Source organism: Festucalex cinctus, chromosome 14 (assembly GCF_051991245.1).
Source record: "Festucalex cinctus isolate MCC-2025b chromosome 14, RoL_Fcin_1.0, whole genome shotgun sequence".
NCBI classification, from domain to species: Eukaryota; Metazoa; Chordata; class Actinopteri; order Syngnathiformes; family Syngnathidae; genus Festucalex; species Festucalex cinctus.
In genome coordinates this window covers 11,193,360-11,211,608 of record NC_135424.1, presented here as the reverse complement: position 1 = coordinate 11,211,608, position 18,249 = coordinate 11,193,360, and the positions used below count along the sequence as shown (strand labels likewise).

The 18,249-nt window shown below is 38.7% G+C and overlaps 1 protein-coding gene across 2 annotated transcripts in view; it reads right to left on the bottom strand.

The window, feature by feature from the left end:
• The window catches only part of inpp5a (inositol polyphosphate-5-phosphatase A), a 121,781-nt gene that overhangs the window by 96,806 nt on the left and 6,726 nt on the right, over positions 1-18,249 (bottom strand). For both annotated transcript variants that reach the window (XM_077495776.1, XM_077495775.1), the window contains exon 2: positions 5,822-5,863. In XM_077495776.1, the coding sequence (XP_077351902.1) occupies positions 5,822-5,863 (42 nt within the window). The remainder of the gene's footprint in view (positions 1-5,821; positions 5,864-18,249) is intronic.

Here is an 18,249-nt window from a genome sequence, read left to right as displayed (position 1 = left end):
CACTGTTACTGTAATTCAATAGTTTTCCCCAGTACTTTATACATTACTATTTATTTAGCAGACTACTTTTTACTTTTACTTGCTACATTTTAACACAACTATCTGTACGTTTTACATGACACAGCCCCGCATAGCATCACAGATGTCGGCTTTTGAACTTTGCGCTAATAACATTTCAGATGGTCCTTTTCCTCTTTAGCCCGGAGTCACTTAGGCATGTTACAGTTTTAAATTATATTTGTAGATGTAACGCCGAGCTGTGCTATCTGACAATGGCTTTCAGAAATGTTCCTCAGCTCACAATGATCCAGTTGTTTAATGCAGTGCCTCCTGACGGATCGAAGGTAACAAGCTTTCAATATTGGCGAAGAGATTTTTTTTTACAGATTATTTTGATGGTTTTAGGCACCCTAGATCATGAAATCTCTAAATTCCTTGCAATTGTATACTGAGAAACAATGCTCTTAATCTGTTGGAACTATGTTCTAACGCATTTGTTCACGAACCTTGCCAGTTGCCCCATCCTTGCTTGTGAAAAACTGAGCCTTTCAGGAGATTGTTTTTATGTACCCAATCGTGACACCCAGTGACAACAACGGTGAAAAATTCTGCAACTAATCGACTACTGTATAAAGAGACATTTTGAGTGGACTGTACACTATTTTCTGACCATTAAATCCAAAGTTCTTTGGTTCCAAGTCCTTTAAATCAAGGTCCTACCGTAGTTCCTCAAAAAGTAACTCAACACCAAATCAACTTTTTTCTTTCTTTTTTTTTTTTTCTCCTGTTAAACTATAAACGGGTGTCAACTAATGCTATCAACATGACCTGGTCATTATTTTTGATATTTTAGTGCATGTTTGTTGAAAACTTGAATTTAGGGCAAAAACATTTGTGTGGCATCATCTTGAGGTTATGATATACTGGGATAAACACAATTTGGCTATTTTTCGGATTTGGAATTATTGCGTTTGCGACCATTTTTATATTGATTTTCATGTTAGTGATTTATTAGCATAGCATTTGGTTAGTTTATTTGATTGTAGTTTTATTAGATTGTAGTTTTCACGGCTGCAGTGAGATCACGCCCAACCCTTTCCCCACTCGCAAGGGGTGGAGCAAGATTCTCGTGAGGGTTGAGTTGCATGACTTTAACGCTGTTGCACAACTTTCTATTAGACAGGCCATGGCGCCATCTTGTGGCATGTAAGGAAAGAACACACAAGAACAAGGTTAATCGTGAATAAAAGCTGTCATCTCTGGACAGACCTTGATGCATGCCAGTCAAAGTTAGGTGGGTAAATTTAAACCACTGAACTATGAATGATGATTATTTGCCGATAAGGCAAGACTAAAGTGAAATGTGGGCTTTGTAGATAGGATACATGATATTTTACCTTGCAATACTGTAAAATGAGCAGAACATTAACAAGTGTCTACTTGTTTTTTATAGTCGATGAGCCATTATTGCAGACACATAGTGCTTTCTAGTGCCGCAAAATTAACTTCAATTCCATCTATCATTACCATAATCTATGCTAAACCTTTACGATTAACAATAATCCATGGTAATCCTATAACACAGATACAGTGATCATTTATTACAAAACACACTAGAGATTAAATAGAAATGATCGTGGTGGATAAGAACTTTATTTTCTATTATATAAATACTTTTCAAGTACATATTTTCTTTCCCTACACAGAGTGACAGTTGGATGAAGACTAATCAGTAGAGCCCAATTATTGTTTAGTGGTTCCTATTTGTGGGATGCAGGGTGGGAGGGAGTGAGGTCAAGGGAACTTTTTGTTGCCAAATGAGGGCATCAGTGCTCTGTTGCCCAGCCATGGTGATGATTGGTGAACTTTGACTTATCAACGACAATAGTTTAATAATAATAATAATAATAATAATAATAATAATTTTACCTTATGTTTCTCCTATAGCAAATGACAATAAAAACAATTTGTCCATCCACATTCTAAACAATAGAGTTGTCATCCATAAATATGTTCAAGCAACATTTAAAAGCAACACATCAAACACGCATTCCAGCAATTTGGACATTACAAGAATGGACGTGGGCACCTGAGACAATCACTGACCTGTGATGGTGTAGACAAGTTCCAAATGCAAATTTGGTTGTGTGACTATTCAAGAGAGTGGTACAATGCAAATCAATATTTACCCTACCACAGGAGTGCCGGATCTCCATTTACCCAAGGCCATCGCACACAAGGACCAAGCCAATTTGTTTTTTGCCAACATTTACAATAGAAGTGTTCAGCCTATAAAGATGTACGTCCCATTTGCTATGATTCCATTAACTGCTAACATGCAATTCATTTTCATAGAACGTATATATTATTTTCCTATGTCTGAGGTAGAATGAGTTGGTATCCTATATATACAAAATACCCAATACTCTTCCTGTTCGACTGTGTTGTACATGGCATCATAAATCTTGTACTATATGTCACCCCAGACGGTGGACTTGGCAGAGTTTGCAAGTTGATTCTATTTGTATCTCAATGTTACTGTTGAATTCTGAAAAATAGGGGAGGAAGTGTGCACTGTTGAAGGTAGTAAAGCAGCCATTGCAGACCCGTCACCAACTGCGATCAAGGTGTGTCGTAAAATGAATGAGTTCCATTCTTCCGAGGAATTCCCTCACAGTTCATATGTGTTGGCATATACAGCCAGACTCCAAGTATATCAATATGGGAAGGAGGGGCAGAGGTTTAAACAGGGTGGCACTGTGACCTTTGCTACAGTTGCAAGTCGATAAAACAGAGTTTAACAGCTTGTCTTGTTTATTTTCCAGGACGTTGCATAGGAACCTCAGCGGGCACATACAAAATGAGCAAGTCTTTCCTTATTGGCCTCCAGGTCTGTTACCGTTGATTGAATGTGAACTGCATCAGCTCCAATTTAGCAGTTGTGTTTCAGTGAGAACTAACTGTAATTGAATGACCTCTATTTGGCGCTAAACCACAGTTTGTCAACATCTGAAGGCATGGAGCCTATCCCAGCTGGCTTCGGGCAGTAGGCGGGGTACACCCTGGACTGGTTGCCAGCCAATTACAGGGCACACAGAGACGAACAACCACTCACACTCACAAGCACACCTAGGGAGAATTCGGAGCGCCCAATTAACCTGCCATGCATGTCATTGGAATGTGGGAGGAGACTGGAGAACCCGGAGAAGACCCACACGGGCACGGGGAGAACATGCAAACTCCACCCAGGAAGGCCGGAGCCTGGACTCGATTAGATTAATTTACTGCTTTTAAATTACACATACTAGTGATTCAAAAAAACAAAAAAACAAAAAAACAAAGCTAAACAAAAAAATAAAAAACAATACAAGTATTTATTTGTTGTGTTTATCACAGTGTATTTTCCTAATTTTACTCATCTGATTTCACTATAACTATAGGCCTACATAAAAAAAAGGCTTAGTCCCTAAGAAGAATGAAATATTTTAATATTTCCAAGGAGTGGTCACTCAAACAAAATTACTCCAAATGTTCAACAACTCATCCAGGCCTTAACAAAAGTACCCAGAACAACATCCAGAGAACTGTAGGCCTCAGTCAAGGTCACTTTCCATTACTCAACCATAAGAAACAAATTGGGCAAAAATGGCATACATGGGAGAGTTATAAGGAGAAAAACATAGCTGGGAAGAGAAAAAACTACAAACAAAAGGGCTGGTCTCTTGCCAAGAAATGCCTTGATTGATCTCTAAGACTTTTGGAGTTCTATTCTGTGAATGGAAGAGACAAAAGTTTAACTTTTAAACGGTGTGCTGCACACTAAATCTGGCGTAAGAACAACACAGCGTTTACCGGTAATAGGAAAACAAAAATATCATGTGTAATGGTTTGCGGGTGTGTTGATACTTCTGCTGCATGCTTATTCAAACACTCTTGGGTTATGCAGCACGACTCATTTCATACCAGCAAGCCCATCTCGGAATGGCAAAAAAAAAAAAAAAAAAATGAAGCTTTTAGAGTGGCCATGTCAAAGTCTGGACTAAAATCCAACTAAGATGATCTCATATGAAATAGGTAATTCAAACGAGATGTTTGCATTTGCGGCTTGTTTGTGTCGTTTAATTTTCTAAAACATTTGAGTGTGATAAGATGTAAGCAAATGTAATATAAGGAATGGAGTACATACTTTTTTTACAGCACCACACATTGTAATTGCATTAGAAATTGGGGAAAAAATTCTCTGTCACTACAGTATTCCCACTTTATTTTACAAAACGGTAAAGAAACAGTTGTAAGACACAATGTCAGAAGTTTGATGGTTGGCCAGAGTGCACAATAGGTGTATTGTGCAAGCATGATGATTTATTTCATGTGGCTGATTTTAGTTAAGTTGTCGCTGATGGCTTCTCCCGACCAGAACGCGCAAGTTCAGAGTCATGCCTTTTTCCATGACGTCAGCCGGCAGCAGCACAGAGCTGGCATGCAGGCCAGCCTGAATCACCCAGGCCGCACCTCACTCTCTCTCTTCATGCTCGCCTCGTGAATTATTCCCTCCCTCTCCCCCGCTACGTAAACATAAGGGGATCTTGGGCCTTTCTCTAAGATGTGTAAGCTTGCTCTACAATGCAACACGTCACCAGTGTAAGCTTCTTTAAAGTGTTGCCGCAATTTGTCTATCATTTGTTCATTTGTTTTTTCAATTTAAAAGCAGCAAAATGATTTGTTTTCTGAATATTTGTTCGGAAAAAAAACATAAGGGGGAAGAAATGGTTAAAGACACAAATGAAAAATGGTAAAAACTGAAAACGGGTGATTTAGATGTTCAACGGACTTTGGATATTTTCATTTGCCGCATTTTGTGTGAACCGGAAAGGAAACTTGAACCACAAGAAAGCTTTCACCTGACTCGTGGAAACTTCACTTATTTGTATTGAGACTTAGGCATGAGCAAACTTTAAAAAAAAAAAAAAAAAAAAAAAAAAAAATCATAACTCTGGAACAAAAAAAAAAAAAAAAAAACATGAAAATTGCCGAAAAATTAATGTCAGACGTACAAAAAAAATACAAAAACTCATTATGCGTTGGAAATGTTTCTTAATTCTTGCGACTTTTTAAGGGGGGGAGTGTGTAGAATTTTTAAATTTTTCAATGTTCATTCATTTTAAAAACCCACTACCAATTAATTTCAATAATATGCAAAAAAAATATGTTATCTCACATCATCATGTTATATCACATCAACATATTTATTTTATTTTTTTTTTATATATATATCATAGGCCAAGTAATCGCTAATTATACTACATAGTTCCCGCTGCACCTCACCAAGAAGAAGAATTTCGTCAACGTAGTAATTGATAGTGATGTTATGAAATGTGTCAAGGTTTCGGAGTTTGTATCGCGCAAGAGTGGACGTGACAAATGAAGCCCCGATTCGTCGTGTTGTTTTTAAGAAAATCAAGTTACTGATGACAAAAGAAGCCTCGGATTGGGCCGATGACGTCATGGGTACATTCAATTGAGTTGCCTAATTTCCAAGTCATGTCGGTGAAAAAGCAAAAGTTAAAAAGTTGTGTGGCTGGCATGGGGCGTACAATTTGCGGCCAAGCCGAGATGTTTACAATGCTGATTATTCTCAAAATTCCCCAAATTAACTTCACATGGAAAAATAGCAGAAACTGTGCTGTGGAGGTAGCTTTAATAGATGTACAGCTGAGGCTAAAGATTTCAGAGGCAGTTAACTGTTCCATGGCAAACCTAAACATTTATTGCTTGTTAGACAGAAATGTTAACATGGTCAAGGCCAGACATACATACGTACCTGGTAAAACTCCCTCAGCCATGTTTTCTGGAGATTTTCAGGCTGCAAGGAGAAGAAACAAACTGTTACACAAATAATATCACTATCCACACACTGATTTTCTAATAGGGAAAATTGTGCAAGATAAATAATAATAAAAGCCAAGGGATAAATCTAAAGAGGGGATTTCCCCACCCCCATTCAAATGTTGTAGGATTCCTTTAGACAGGCTTTTGACTAACTTGTTGGTGCAAAGTTTAGTTCTTGACATTGTTCATGGTCACTGCTCAAGTTAAGCCATCAAGCTTCCACCTGCCGTCTATTTTACCTTATTTTGCTATGCCTGTATCATCATTCTGTCTCTTCTCTCCTCCACTTTAAAAGGCTATTCTGAGAACCAGACTTCAATACCACTGTGCTACGGGAAAAGAGACAGGGCCCCGCTGTCTACTGTACCATTTAAGGAGAGATCTCCCTCTGTCGATAACTAGGCCTGACGGGCTGCAGTTGTGCATGCATGTATGCGTGTGTTCATGTGCGTCAGCGTGTCCATGCTCTCTTGCTAACTAAAATAATTAACAAAATAGTGGCCACATACTTGGATGAAATTGTCGAAATGTATTTCCAACAGTACTCGATTCTCTTTATTACATAGCATTTACAGTATATTGGCTGCATTACATCCAGTGCTTGTAGATGGATGGTGCATTTTTAGTCCAATCAGATTTCAGCCTCGATGCGCTGCCATGTCAGTCTAATCTGGCCAGTTCATTCAGAATCAGAAGCGCTTGCCACTTTAACCAATCAGATTTCAAATGTGCCCTTTCAGAGTGAACGAGCAACCTTCAAAGCTTTACATGTCATAGTTGCATGTTGTATAGTAGTGATGATGATTTCTCGAACTGTGACATGGTAGTGATATTAAGCGATTGATTTCAGTGTCCTGCGATTAGCTGACAACCAGTCCAGGGTGTACCCCGCCTACTGCCCAAAGCCGGCTGAGATAGGCTCCGGCACCCCCCGCGACCCTTGTGAGGAATAAGCGGTCAAGACGATGGATGGATGATTTCAGTGTCAGTTAATTCCCCACTGGAGGCCCAAATACATGGCCAAACCACTGCTTGGGCTTCATTCCAGTATAAAGCCCACCCAAGATATCCCAATATCTTACCGTAGCTTAATTTACTTATCACAGAAACAAATGAAGTCTGATTGCCAATTATTTGCTTGTGTCAACATACTGTGGCAATGTAGAGGCGCTACAGTATGATTTGACAGGTTACATATTCTCACTCGTCTCCCAGATCCAAAGCAAAAACTAAATAAGGCTTATGCTGAGAAGCATAGCTTGCCACCAGGTAAGGCAGGAAATTGCTTGGGGCCCCCGAGCTAGCAGGGGCCCCCAGAGTGATTTTGCAACTGATTTACCATGCATGATAATGCTGGATTTGCACCAAGGATACTATGGCAGAATAATCGCAGTTGAGAGAAAGATGAGTTGCAAAAGCAGGACTGACTGTCTGTAAACAGTGTATGTACATAAGCGTTTTCCTCATTAAGCACCATTAAGCTGTAGTGAGCGGAGAGAAATACAATGTCATGTGTAACAACACATGACATTGTATTCCTCACCCATCCCCCACCACAGCCAGGGCACCCAATCCCGTCTTGCTTGGGGACCTGGGGACCCATATGCCACTGCTTATGCTTGTCTAAACAGACATGTGATGTGACAAGTTTCACGCTTGATGCAGCGTTTGGAGACTTACAACTAGCCTCAACAAGGGGTGCAAGGCAGAATATGAATGTGAGGGAATAAAGGTAGAAAAATCATTCGTTTTTTCAGGCATCGTGGTACAGATGTAAATGTTTCATGATGGATTAACATATTTCAAATCAAATCAAGTGCAGTACCTGTCCGACAGAGGAATCGGGACCACATAAAGTTTACTGTAGTGAGATTAAGCGATGGGGCTGTGCCGCATCACAACAACAACATTGATTTAAGGAGCATACATTCATCAAGAATTGTTAATCGGATCAGATAGTACAATGGCACGGGACTCCCACTTCTATTCTAGCGTAAAACTAACAAATAACACAGCTACACCAACAATAATAAATGCGACAGTGCATTGTATCCCTAGTATGCTAACATTTTTAGGAGTACAGTTTACTGAATTATTTACAGACTTAGCAAGTCTGTTTGTGTGTGCATGCACCATCATCCAAGCTCCTTCCAGAACCGACAGCACATACTGTAGGTCTATATAAGGACATGCGCACTGGACCTTGTCATTAGTCACATGAACAGAGGACGAGAAATAGAGGGCAAAACAGAGAGGGGGAGTAATAAAAAGTAAACGAGAAAATTAGCACCTGAATGATCAGGTCACAATTTCTTTCACTTGTAAAACGTGAATATCACACAGATGTAAATCAGTGCTCAGTAAATGTATTGTGCATGCAGACAATTTATTATTGCAAATTCATAATACAACTTGCAAGAATTAAAAAAAAAAAAGAAGTGTGGTGACTATAGTATGAGGCTATAAAACTGCACTGCTGACAGTCTTCTAAGTGTCTGAGAGCATCTGTGGAATATACAGCATGTTCTAGATCAAGTCGACATGAAGTCAAGAGTCAAAAGAAAAGAAAAAAAAACTACTGCAGCACGACCAACAATTTTCCAGTACTTTCCAGCATGCTCAGATGTAGGCTGACCCAGCTTTGGTGGGCCGTCATTCTGTGGAACAGATGTTGACCTTGCCAGGGAGGCTCAGAGGAAGCCCGGTAGGCAGCTTGAGGCCCAGGCCCTGGAGGGCAAGTCAGTGTAATAGAAACGGTGTTGAGTGATGCTTGTCCTTGGAGAGTTATGTGTGTACCCATGGCACTTTGCACCATCCGCAGATTATCAGGATGTAATTTGCAGTTAATTAGAGAGTGAGGCTAAACAGGCTGAGAGGTAAAAATAAACCCATTCCATCCCAAGACTATACACCTCCACTTCCTCCTCTGGTACCCTCAGTCACCTAGTTTTCTCCACCTCCTCCATCTCTCTCGGCTCATGTTCCTCACTTAATGGCCTACTTAAGAGTCTGGGCCCAGATACTGTATGATTTTTTTTTGTTAATTCACCCAATAACCCCAAAGGAACTGTAATAATAAGACCCAAGGAAATGTGTTTTCAAATTAGAGGGAATACTTTACAAAAGCAGAGGCAGTGTTGCCAGCTTAGCTATTTGCTCGCTATATTTGGTGAAATAAAACCTAATTTTTTTTTTTTTTTTTGTTTTTTTGTATCATGAGATTTTAATTTAAAGTGATAGACACTAGACGAGCAGTACTGTTGGGAGTGAAAGGAGATGTGTATTATATTGGCCTCAGTGATGGAGAAGCACAACACACCTTAAAAAAGAAAAGAAAACAACAAAACTAATCCTGGATTGTTCAGGCGCCTTACAAACAAGCAGCAAGGCTTAAGTATACTAGTTGAATGGAAAAGGTTCTAATAATTGTGGTGCCAAAAAAAAAAACTTCTTGTGTTGACTAGCTGAAAACGTACCATTTAACTTACTCAGTTTGGCCTTTATAGGTACAAGTGCGGAGCATTCCCTGACCCAATTATGTATTAAAGTAGAAAGCCAACTAAATTTGGATTGGTATGAAATTACGTCAAAGGACTGTCCTTTTCCGGATGCCCCTGGCAATCTAATGGGAACCAAATGGCTGTCACAATTTTTTTTCTTAACATTCTTCCCATGTAATATGTAAACTATGTCACATATCCTTCATCCTTGTGTACTGCCCTTCAAGCTACATTACATTAAATTGAGTTAGGGTTAGTTCATCATGGATATTTAACATCTATAGCTGTCAATGGCAGTGAAATTAATTAAAAAAGAAGGTATGAGCTCCATTTAAAAAAATAGACAGTGAAGATGGATCTGGGGGGAAAAAAAACATGCTATATGTGAAGTGCAATGTATTAAAAAAAAAAAAAAAGTACGTTATACTCTCATTGGACGCACCCAAAACACTGGAAAACTTTAACTCTAACATCTTTAAATGATTGTTTTAATCAGGGGTGAATGATTGGGATACTGAATAACAGACTGGGGAAAAAAATCTACTACCGTACAACATTGCAATTGTAGAATATGATTTCAAGCTGCATTTTCATTTGCCAATAGTTCAGAGGTTTTGTAACGCAACCTCAAGGTGGCGTCATTCCTATTCAGATATGGCAAAATGAGTTTGGCGTGAACGAACCTGACTGGCCCAGAAAGAGCCAGAAAAACCTTGTGAAACACCTTTTGGATTGACTATTACAGAGATGATTAAGTACAACAAAAAATATTTTATATTTCTCAGATAAGGTCTCTGAACTGCATAAATGTCAAAGTTGTATTGCTGAATCGTGCCCGTAGGAGCTTCCATAGCGTGGATGTAGCTCCCCTTCCGTAGCTTTTTCCCAACCAGGAGGAGTGAGCACATTTCAGGGGTCCGTGAAAATATTGTGTTCTAAATAAATACATAAATAAATTTATTAATTATCTACCGGTACTCATGTTGCCCCAAAGAAAAAAATAAATAAAAGTAGCATGCGGGTCTGTTCTGACTTAATACTTCTTGCTTACTTACCAACTTACTAAGAAGAATTATAACAGGAGAAGAATGTTAACATTTCCTGTTACTGTTGTTTATTTAAACTTGACATGGTACCACTATTTAAAAAGTGGTTCGGAAAATGAATGAATGAATGAATGAATGAATGAATGAAAGATTGTGTGCAATGAGAAAAAAAAATCATTTTTTATCGTTTTTATTTACCTAAAGAAATATATATATCCTGGCAGGCATCGGGCAGTAGGCGGGGTACACCCTGAACTGGTTGCCAGCCAAACGTAGGGCACACAGAGACAAACAACCCTCCACAACACAATCACACCTAGGGACAATTCAGAGTGGTTAATTAACACTGTCTAGCACTACTAGAATTCTAAAACAACTACATTTCGTAGACCACAAACTAGTCGAGATAAAGTACCTCTACTGGTCTCAGCAAAGTATTCCACTTTCATTGCCTCAAATACTTCAAGACACAATTGATTAAAAAAAAAAAAAACTATTCCATAAAATTGCCTAATTATTAGTGATTCGTTCATGAATTAATCAAGTTGTAGGTTTAGCCCTTCATCAAACAAAAATGATGGATTTAATTTACAACAGCACGATGAGTTAGGAATGAGACAAACACCTACAACTCTTGTGCATGTCGAGAATGTTTTTGAATTTTTGAAACAAGGTCATTGGCTTTCAGAGGAGTAGGCAGCTGCCTAAAAATACCCAGCCAAGATTGGAGGACACTGACTGATGGAGGGACTTAGGGGAAGGAGACCAGTGAAGAAATATTACAGGAATAAACTGATTGGCTGGTGTGACAAGTTTTTAAATGTTTCATTAAGAGCTGGCTGTAGAAATTGGAACACAGGAAGATATAAAGAAAAATTGAACAATTTGAACTTAAATTATTATTATTTTTTTTTTTTGTGTGTGCGTGCGTTTGCGTGTGTGCGTTTGCGTGCGTGCGTTTGCGTGCGTGCGTGCGTGCGTGCGTGCAAATACGTATAAATTTATACTCATTAATTCACCTAAAGCCTTATAAATATCCCATTACCCTTTGCCTTAACCTGGTACTTCAGAATCTTGCCAGAGTCGTGAAGTTTAAATGGTCAGGAGACCAGAGAAAAGGTCAGAAAAAAAATAAAGAGAAAAGAAAGATAAATCAAAGTGAAATCCAGCACCGACCAAACACTTCCTGCCTTCCCCATGATTACAAAATCAAAGTCTTACGCCAACCCCGGAAGCCTCTAAATTCCAGCAAATTTAGCGAGATCTCAAGAGACCGGAGGAAAAACTAAAGAGAGGAAGGAGGGAAGGATCGATAAGGCAGAGTGAGATCCATAGAAGCCAGTACATCCAATCCATCAAAGTGAAATCCAGCACCAACAAAAGCCCTCCTGCGTGGTTACAAAACCAGAGTCTTATGCCAACCCCAGAAGCCTCAAACTTAAAATTTGAATTCAGAGTAAATGACTGATACCTAGAAAATAGACTAATGGGAAATGAATGGGGTGAAATGACCCAGGATTGAGAAAATTCTGGTACTTAGCATCTGACTGTGGTTGTTTTCAACTGCTAGGCTTGGCTGACTTTGACAAGGCTTGTTGCTGACATACAACATAAATCAGAAGACTGTCATTACTCTATTGTGTTATGGTTGACCAAAGCATTTGAATGTGAAAAGATCAAGCTCAACACATCAGGCTGTCTGCCTTCATATTCTGCCCTTCAGTATTCTCTTATTGTAACTTATTTAAGAATGGGAAAGTGGCCGGATGTTTTGAAGGTTTTTTTCCCCCAAAATGTTTTTTACATGAAAATCGCCCTCGTAAGAAAAACCTCAAAACAATAGTCGCTCTGTGGTAAAAGTGTACAGTATATGTCCTCAAACAATGAACGATGCGGCGGAACTCCACTCAACACTCGTTCTAATCACAAGATTTCAAGAATGGCCGAGCCTCTGCCTCGAGCTTCAAAAATTTTATTGCACGGAAGCTTTCACACAGGCTAAAAATCCATTCCCGATTTATAAGCAAGCGAGATACTTTTTATGGATTAAAACAAGTGATACGGTACAACATTTTGCATGAGAAGCCTCAGAATGTGATAAAGGCTCACACAGTTCACATCTCAAGGAGTCTTCATGCTAAATCACCCAATGTGCAGGGGCGAGTGCCCAACTGTCACTTTTTGCGATGGTCGGATCCTAGTAAGATTCAGAAGCATCGACAGTGTGCAGCGACCCTCAGAGGCTCATTACAAATTCATTTGAACAAATCTGCAGAGATCACCATAGCCAATAAAAGAGATAAACTGCTGGGAAATGTTATCCTTGTGGAGGATAATGCACGAAATTACGGAGCTGGACCTTGAAAGCGCCTGTAATACGTATTCTCCCACGTCTTTCTACATGACAATAACAGTGTACTACATTGCTTTGTTCACATGTCCAAAAGCATGGTTGGTTATTTTATACCCCTCACAAATGTCATTTTAGCACTCTCATCTCAGACCTCTTAACCCAGAGATGGGACTATGTTACATACGTGCCTGTCTTAAGTAATTTAGATTTACTTAAGAAGAAAGAAGAATTTAGTAAATTCTTAACCTTCAAGTCTCAAGAAAGTCCCAAGTCACTTTGGTACTTTAACTTCCAACCTATTGAAAAAACATTACTTTGATTATTTTGTTGTTCTCAACCGAATTTATATTTATTATTACTATTTCTGTCCTCTTTTAGCACAGGCACTGTAACAAAATGAACGTTTGGCTTGACAATAAATATCCCTGAACTTTGTATTACATCAGAATAAAGTTCAGTAACTAATGAGTCTAAGAAGAGACTAAGGATTTAGAGATACTGGGCAGAATGGGTCTTCAAATGACAAATTTGGACTGTTTTACATCTGATCACAACAAAGATTTTATAGCTGAAAGCAACCACTCGCTGCCCAATGTCGTCTCGTCTGATATGAGAGGTTATGATTCTCTCCAGAATGTTGTTTGACTGATTGACAGGCTAATTTTCCAATCATGAGCGTGTTTTGCCAGTTGTGCGCTCTGATGCTAACTATGCAATATTTAAAATGACAACAAAAAGATCTGTGCATCTCATTGATAAACTGTGTGGAATAAATCAAATGTTTTACTAAAATGACAACAATGACAACTCACTCTGTTTACACCATAACATACAAGAAACACGTGTGCAAAATGCTCAGCAAAGTGCAGCGGTAGTGGAGTAAAGTCAATGTGTCAGTAAATGAGCTAACAGAAACACACCTTCACCCCTTATTGTGTGAATCAGCAATGCAGTCAGTTGGGATTTGTGTAAATTATGTGTCATCAGAATACAGGAAATTACAACAGCCACAACAAAGCTGTGTGGGTTGAAAGCCTTGTACTCCGTTCTGTAAGACTGTGCCATACTCACTACAATTTAAAATATGACACTGACACATAAGCTATAAGCTGGTGTGTCCAAAATCTTCATGATGCGATCATATCTTAACATAAAAATCAGTGATAAAAATGTTCATGTTGTGCAATAAGCAGCAAGATTCAAAGCAGTTTTGCAACTGATCTGTAGTATCTGACTAGTTTGAGCTCTCCCACTCACACCTCTGCCATGTGTTACTCAACCGACACATCATACTTCTTTTTTGATGCACAGAGCTATTCCAATGGGATCTTCAGCGACGCCTCTGCAGTAAGAAGTCAATCAAGAACGCAAGCCTTTGAACGCAAAAATACAAAAGGTGTGGCTGAGGAAGAATTTTTCATTAGTTTATCAGCATTAGGCTAGATTCACATACAGGACACACTAGTGAGTGTGTGCATCATCAGTTCATAGATCGTCATCTTAAATGTGTATTCATAAATAAGCAAGAGCAGATACAAATCTTAAAGCACTGTACTTACAAAAATAGCCCGTGAAATGTTAAGTAAGTGAGGACTAACCATGGATAGATAAAAATAGATAAACTTGAGACAGAAAGATTCTCATCTTAAATGTGCATTCATAAATAAGCAAGAGCAGATGCAGGATTGTTTGGTCTTGGGTATCTTCCATGCAAAAAGCATCGACAACACACTTAAGAAGCAAACTTTGCTTGAGGGATATTCAAGTAGCAAATAGTAATACTTTAAGACAACAATGACACAACTTTGCAGCAAGTTTCAAACTGTACAAACAGTTGATTTCACATAAAAATGTTTGTGATACTACATTACCACTGACAGTGTGTCATACCTTCTTGACTTTAATTCGGGTTCATGTTTAATGGGTCAATAGATATGGTGGTCGCCTGAGCACACATGATGTCATTTTCGGTCAACAGCAAGTGGCAAAATATGTTTTGGAAGGTATTAAGGCCCAGTCCCAATACTCACACTTCCACCCATGTGCCCCCCTCAATTGTGCATTCCCGTTGATGGGTGCGCATGTGTAGCGTGTCCCAGCTCTCCGAAGTGCGCTACAATCATGCAGGGGCATCAAATAAATGCTTCGCAAACCCAGGCATGGAGCCATAGCTGCCAGTGATTAAGGGTTTTACCTTACTACAGTTTTAATATAATTTTAAGCAGCTAAATTGCCAAAACAACAACCACTGCCGCAATGTTTGATGACACAATCAAACACAGTGGCGCAACACTACAATTTTTACACGCTTGTAAACACTATTTTAGATGACTTCTCAGGGCCGTAAAATGAGATACAAAAAGACAGACAGGTGCTGTAAGTGTAATTATGTCATATTATTCATATGCATTCTGAGTTAGGTTGGTACAATAGAGGACATCTTAAGTCAAGTACGGTGGAAGTAGGGGCTTTATGCTTTATCATTATTCTAACTTTCCATTTTCTCTATTCTGTCACACTTGCCACTTTTTTGGTAATATTTACTGGAGCCTATTCTTATCTCACATCACTCTCATGCACACAGCATCCTGTTTGCTCCGGAACAGGAACATTGCCTCTGTGTGACGCTATTTCACTGACATCACATTTTCTGCATGCGTCGGTCAGACACTTACTTACAATTATGAACAGGGATAATATGAAGAAAGAAAACAAAGAGTTTCTCGTTCCATTTGCGCACCATTAAATGCTACTTAACAAAAGTGAAACAAAAAGAGTCTCGAGAAGCTATGTGAACAGCATTTGGCTAGCTTATATTTGAAATGACATTTCAAGTGTTACTCTATGTGGCAATACTGTATGAGAAGTAATTTCAGGAGCAGTTTGATAAATAGTGGACATACTGCTAAGTCTTTATTGGGAATAGTAATAGCAATGGACTGCCTTTGTTCCTTGTATGTTGCCACACAACATTTTAAAGCCATTTCTTAGTAGCAGACGTCGAGTTGCAAACATAAGCAAGCTTGCCACTGCTACCTGCGTCGAATGTAAAGTTGTTGGCCAATCCGTACATCGAAGACTGTAAAATATGATGCGCTCATTAGCCTTGAGCAAAATTTTATGTTTAATTAAGTGCTTCCTCAGATTGGATTTGGTCCCAGAAAAATCTGATTGTGTGGGGCATGGGGTCAGAGCGTGATATTTGGGAATTGGAGGATGTCCAACCTGTTTTATGTTCTCTCAGGGAAGGTGCACAGTGTGCTATATATATATATATATATATATATATATATATATCATATAAAGAGAACGGTGTCTCTACTTTGCTACAATATAGCAACACAAAAAAAGGCAGACAACTACTACACTTAGATTCTATATTCAACAATTATGTAACAATACATCCATCAATTCATTTTCTACACCACCTTTTTTTCATGGCGAGAGCCGTTGTACATCCTGAACTGGTCACTAGCCAATCACAGGGCACATTCTGTAGAGCAAATGACTCAGGTCAGGTCAAGAAAACCCCAACAAAGGAATTATTCTATATATAGTGTCTAAACTTGAAATGGTTCATTGTATATCTGCAATGAAAAATATGCTTTGAGAATGGTAATATGTAATGAAGATGTGTCATATGAAGAAGACCCAACAAATTAATAATTTTCCACATACTTTACAAGCCAGAAGCACCGAACAGATGCCAGACCTTGTAAAAACCTTGTCCTGTTTTATGTCTGGCAGTTTTATGTGAATTGGGCAGCTTAAAATAGCCTAAGTACATTACATCTTCGGCTGCCACACTGCATCCGTGGTACAGGAAAGATGGTTGTTTCTATCGTGCAACCTTATTAAAAAGGGCTTGGGCAGTACATTTATATAAGGTTTATACAAGGTTTCCATCCGTATTGAAGAAACAACACATAATACAAGCTAACTACTAACTAGTGAGCATCGTCAATCAGGCCCGACCGATATGGATTTGTTTTGCCGATTATTCTAACTTTTGGCAGACAAAAATGACAGATTACTGAGTAATTAGCAAATTAATTTAAAGGATATAGAATGCATGGAATAGCTTCTTTTTTGTCCTCTAAAAAATAAAATACATTCCCAATCAAAATATGTGGTTGTCCAACTTCTTTTCAAGGAATACAGCGAAATGTAAAGAATAATGACTACAACAATGCTTAAAGTATCATTTAGGAAAACCTACCATTTAACCAGTTTTAGGAACACAAGTTTGTCATCTTCTCCTAAAGGCACCGTTTCATCTAACTGTGGTGTCTCTATCAACAGTCATAGTGATAAAAATGTGTTGCAGGGTAGCAATTAGGCATAGTCAATGTTATTGGTTTCACTGAGGCGTGAACTGGCAAGTCCCAAGGAGTGCCTGAGATGAACTGACACTTGTGTGAAGGAGCGCTGACAGGCAAATGGCAAAACTGGCAACTGGCCAGTGTGCAGATAGGCCAAGTGTGAAGTACTTCAAAAGCCTCTCAACACATTGACACACGTAAAACGTAGCAATCTATAAATAAAACATCTATTTAACATTGTCAGTGTGTTGCAAAAGAATGTCTCTCCATAGAAAACACGTCAGGCTTCAATTCATACTGTGTTACAGAGACTGCCACGTCTATAAAATCATTTTCCTGACAAAACTATTAATAGCTTTTTTGGTAGGATGTCTTAGGCAGAGCTATTGTATACTCACAGCCGAAAACTAGAAATAGCCTTTTGAAAAGTTTGAGATACGTGAGACAATGGAGGGTTTGCATTGTTTTGAGCTATTCACAGTGGAAACTTTATTGTTGCTGGGGGAAGACCAAGTGATAACCCTCCATAAAGGGCAGCGTTGACAAGGCAGTGAAAGGAACCACACACATACAAGCAGGCATGTACTGCACACACACTACACGTGCTTAAGAATTGGAAAGGTTGGGATGGGTCATCCTCACCTTGATGCATTTAAAGTTGTATTCATGTGCTTCGTGCATGACTTGAATGCTCTTGTAGTGTTGTTGGATGTAGGCAGGAAAAAGAAAAAAACGTTTTCACATACATTCAACTCCACATTAAATCTTCCACTTGTGAAATTTTAAAGACAAAATGACAATTGATTACGTGAATCATAAATAACTGTCAATCTACAGAGAGTGGATTACAGAAAAAACAGATTAGAAATAGGTTCCTATGCTGGTTGCAACCAAAGTATTGAACTTTGTTATGACTCAGCTAATTGTAGATCTGATCGATCAATTCCACACAAGCGACAAAATCCTAAACAATTAAATCAACTAGCCAAAACTTGTGCCAATTATTAATATCATCAATGGGTATAAGAAAAGGAAAAACAATATACATGTCCCAAATATCAAGATCTCACATTTGCAAAGAAAATATATTATGGGTCTTCCAAGAGATTGACTATACTGGATCCACACATAATGTGTAA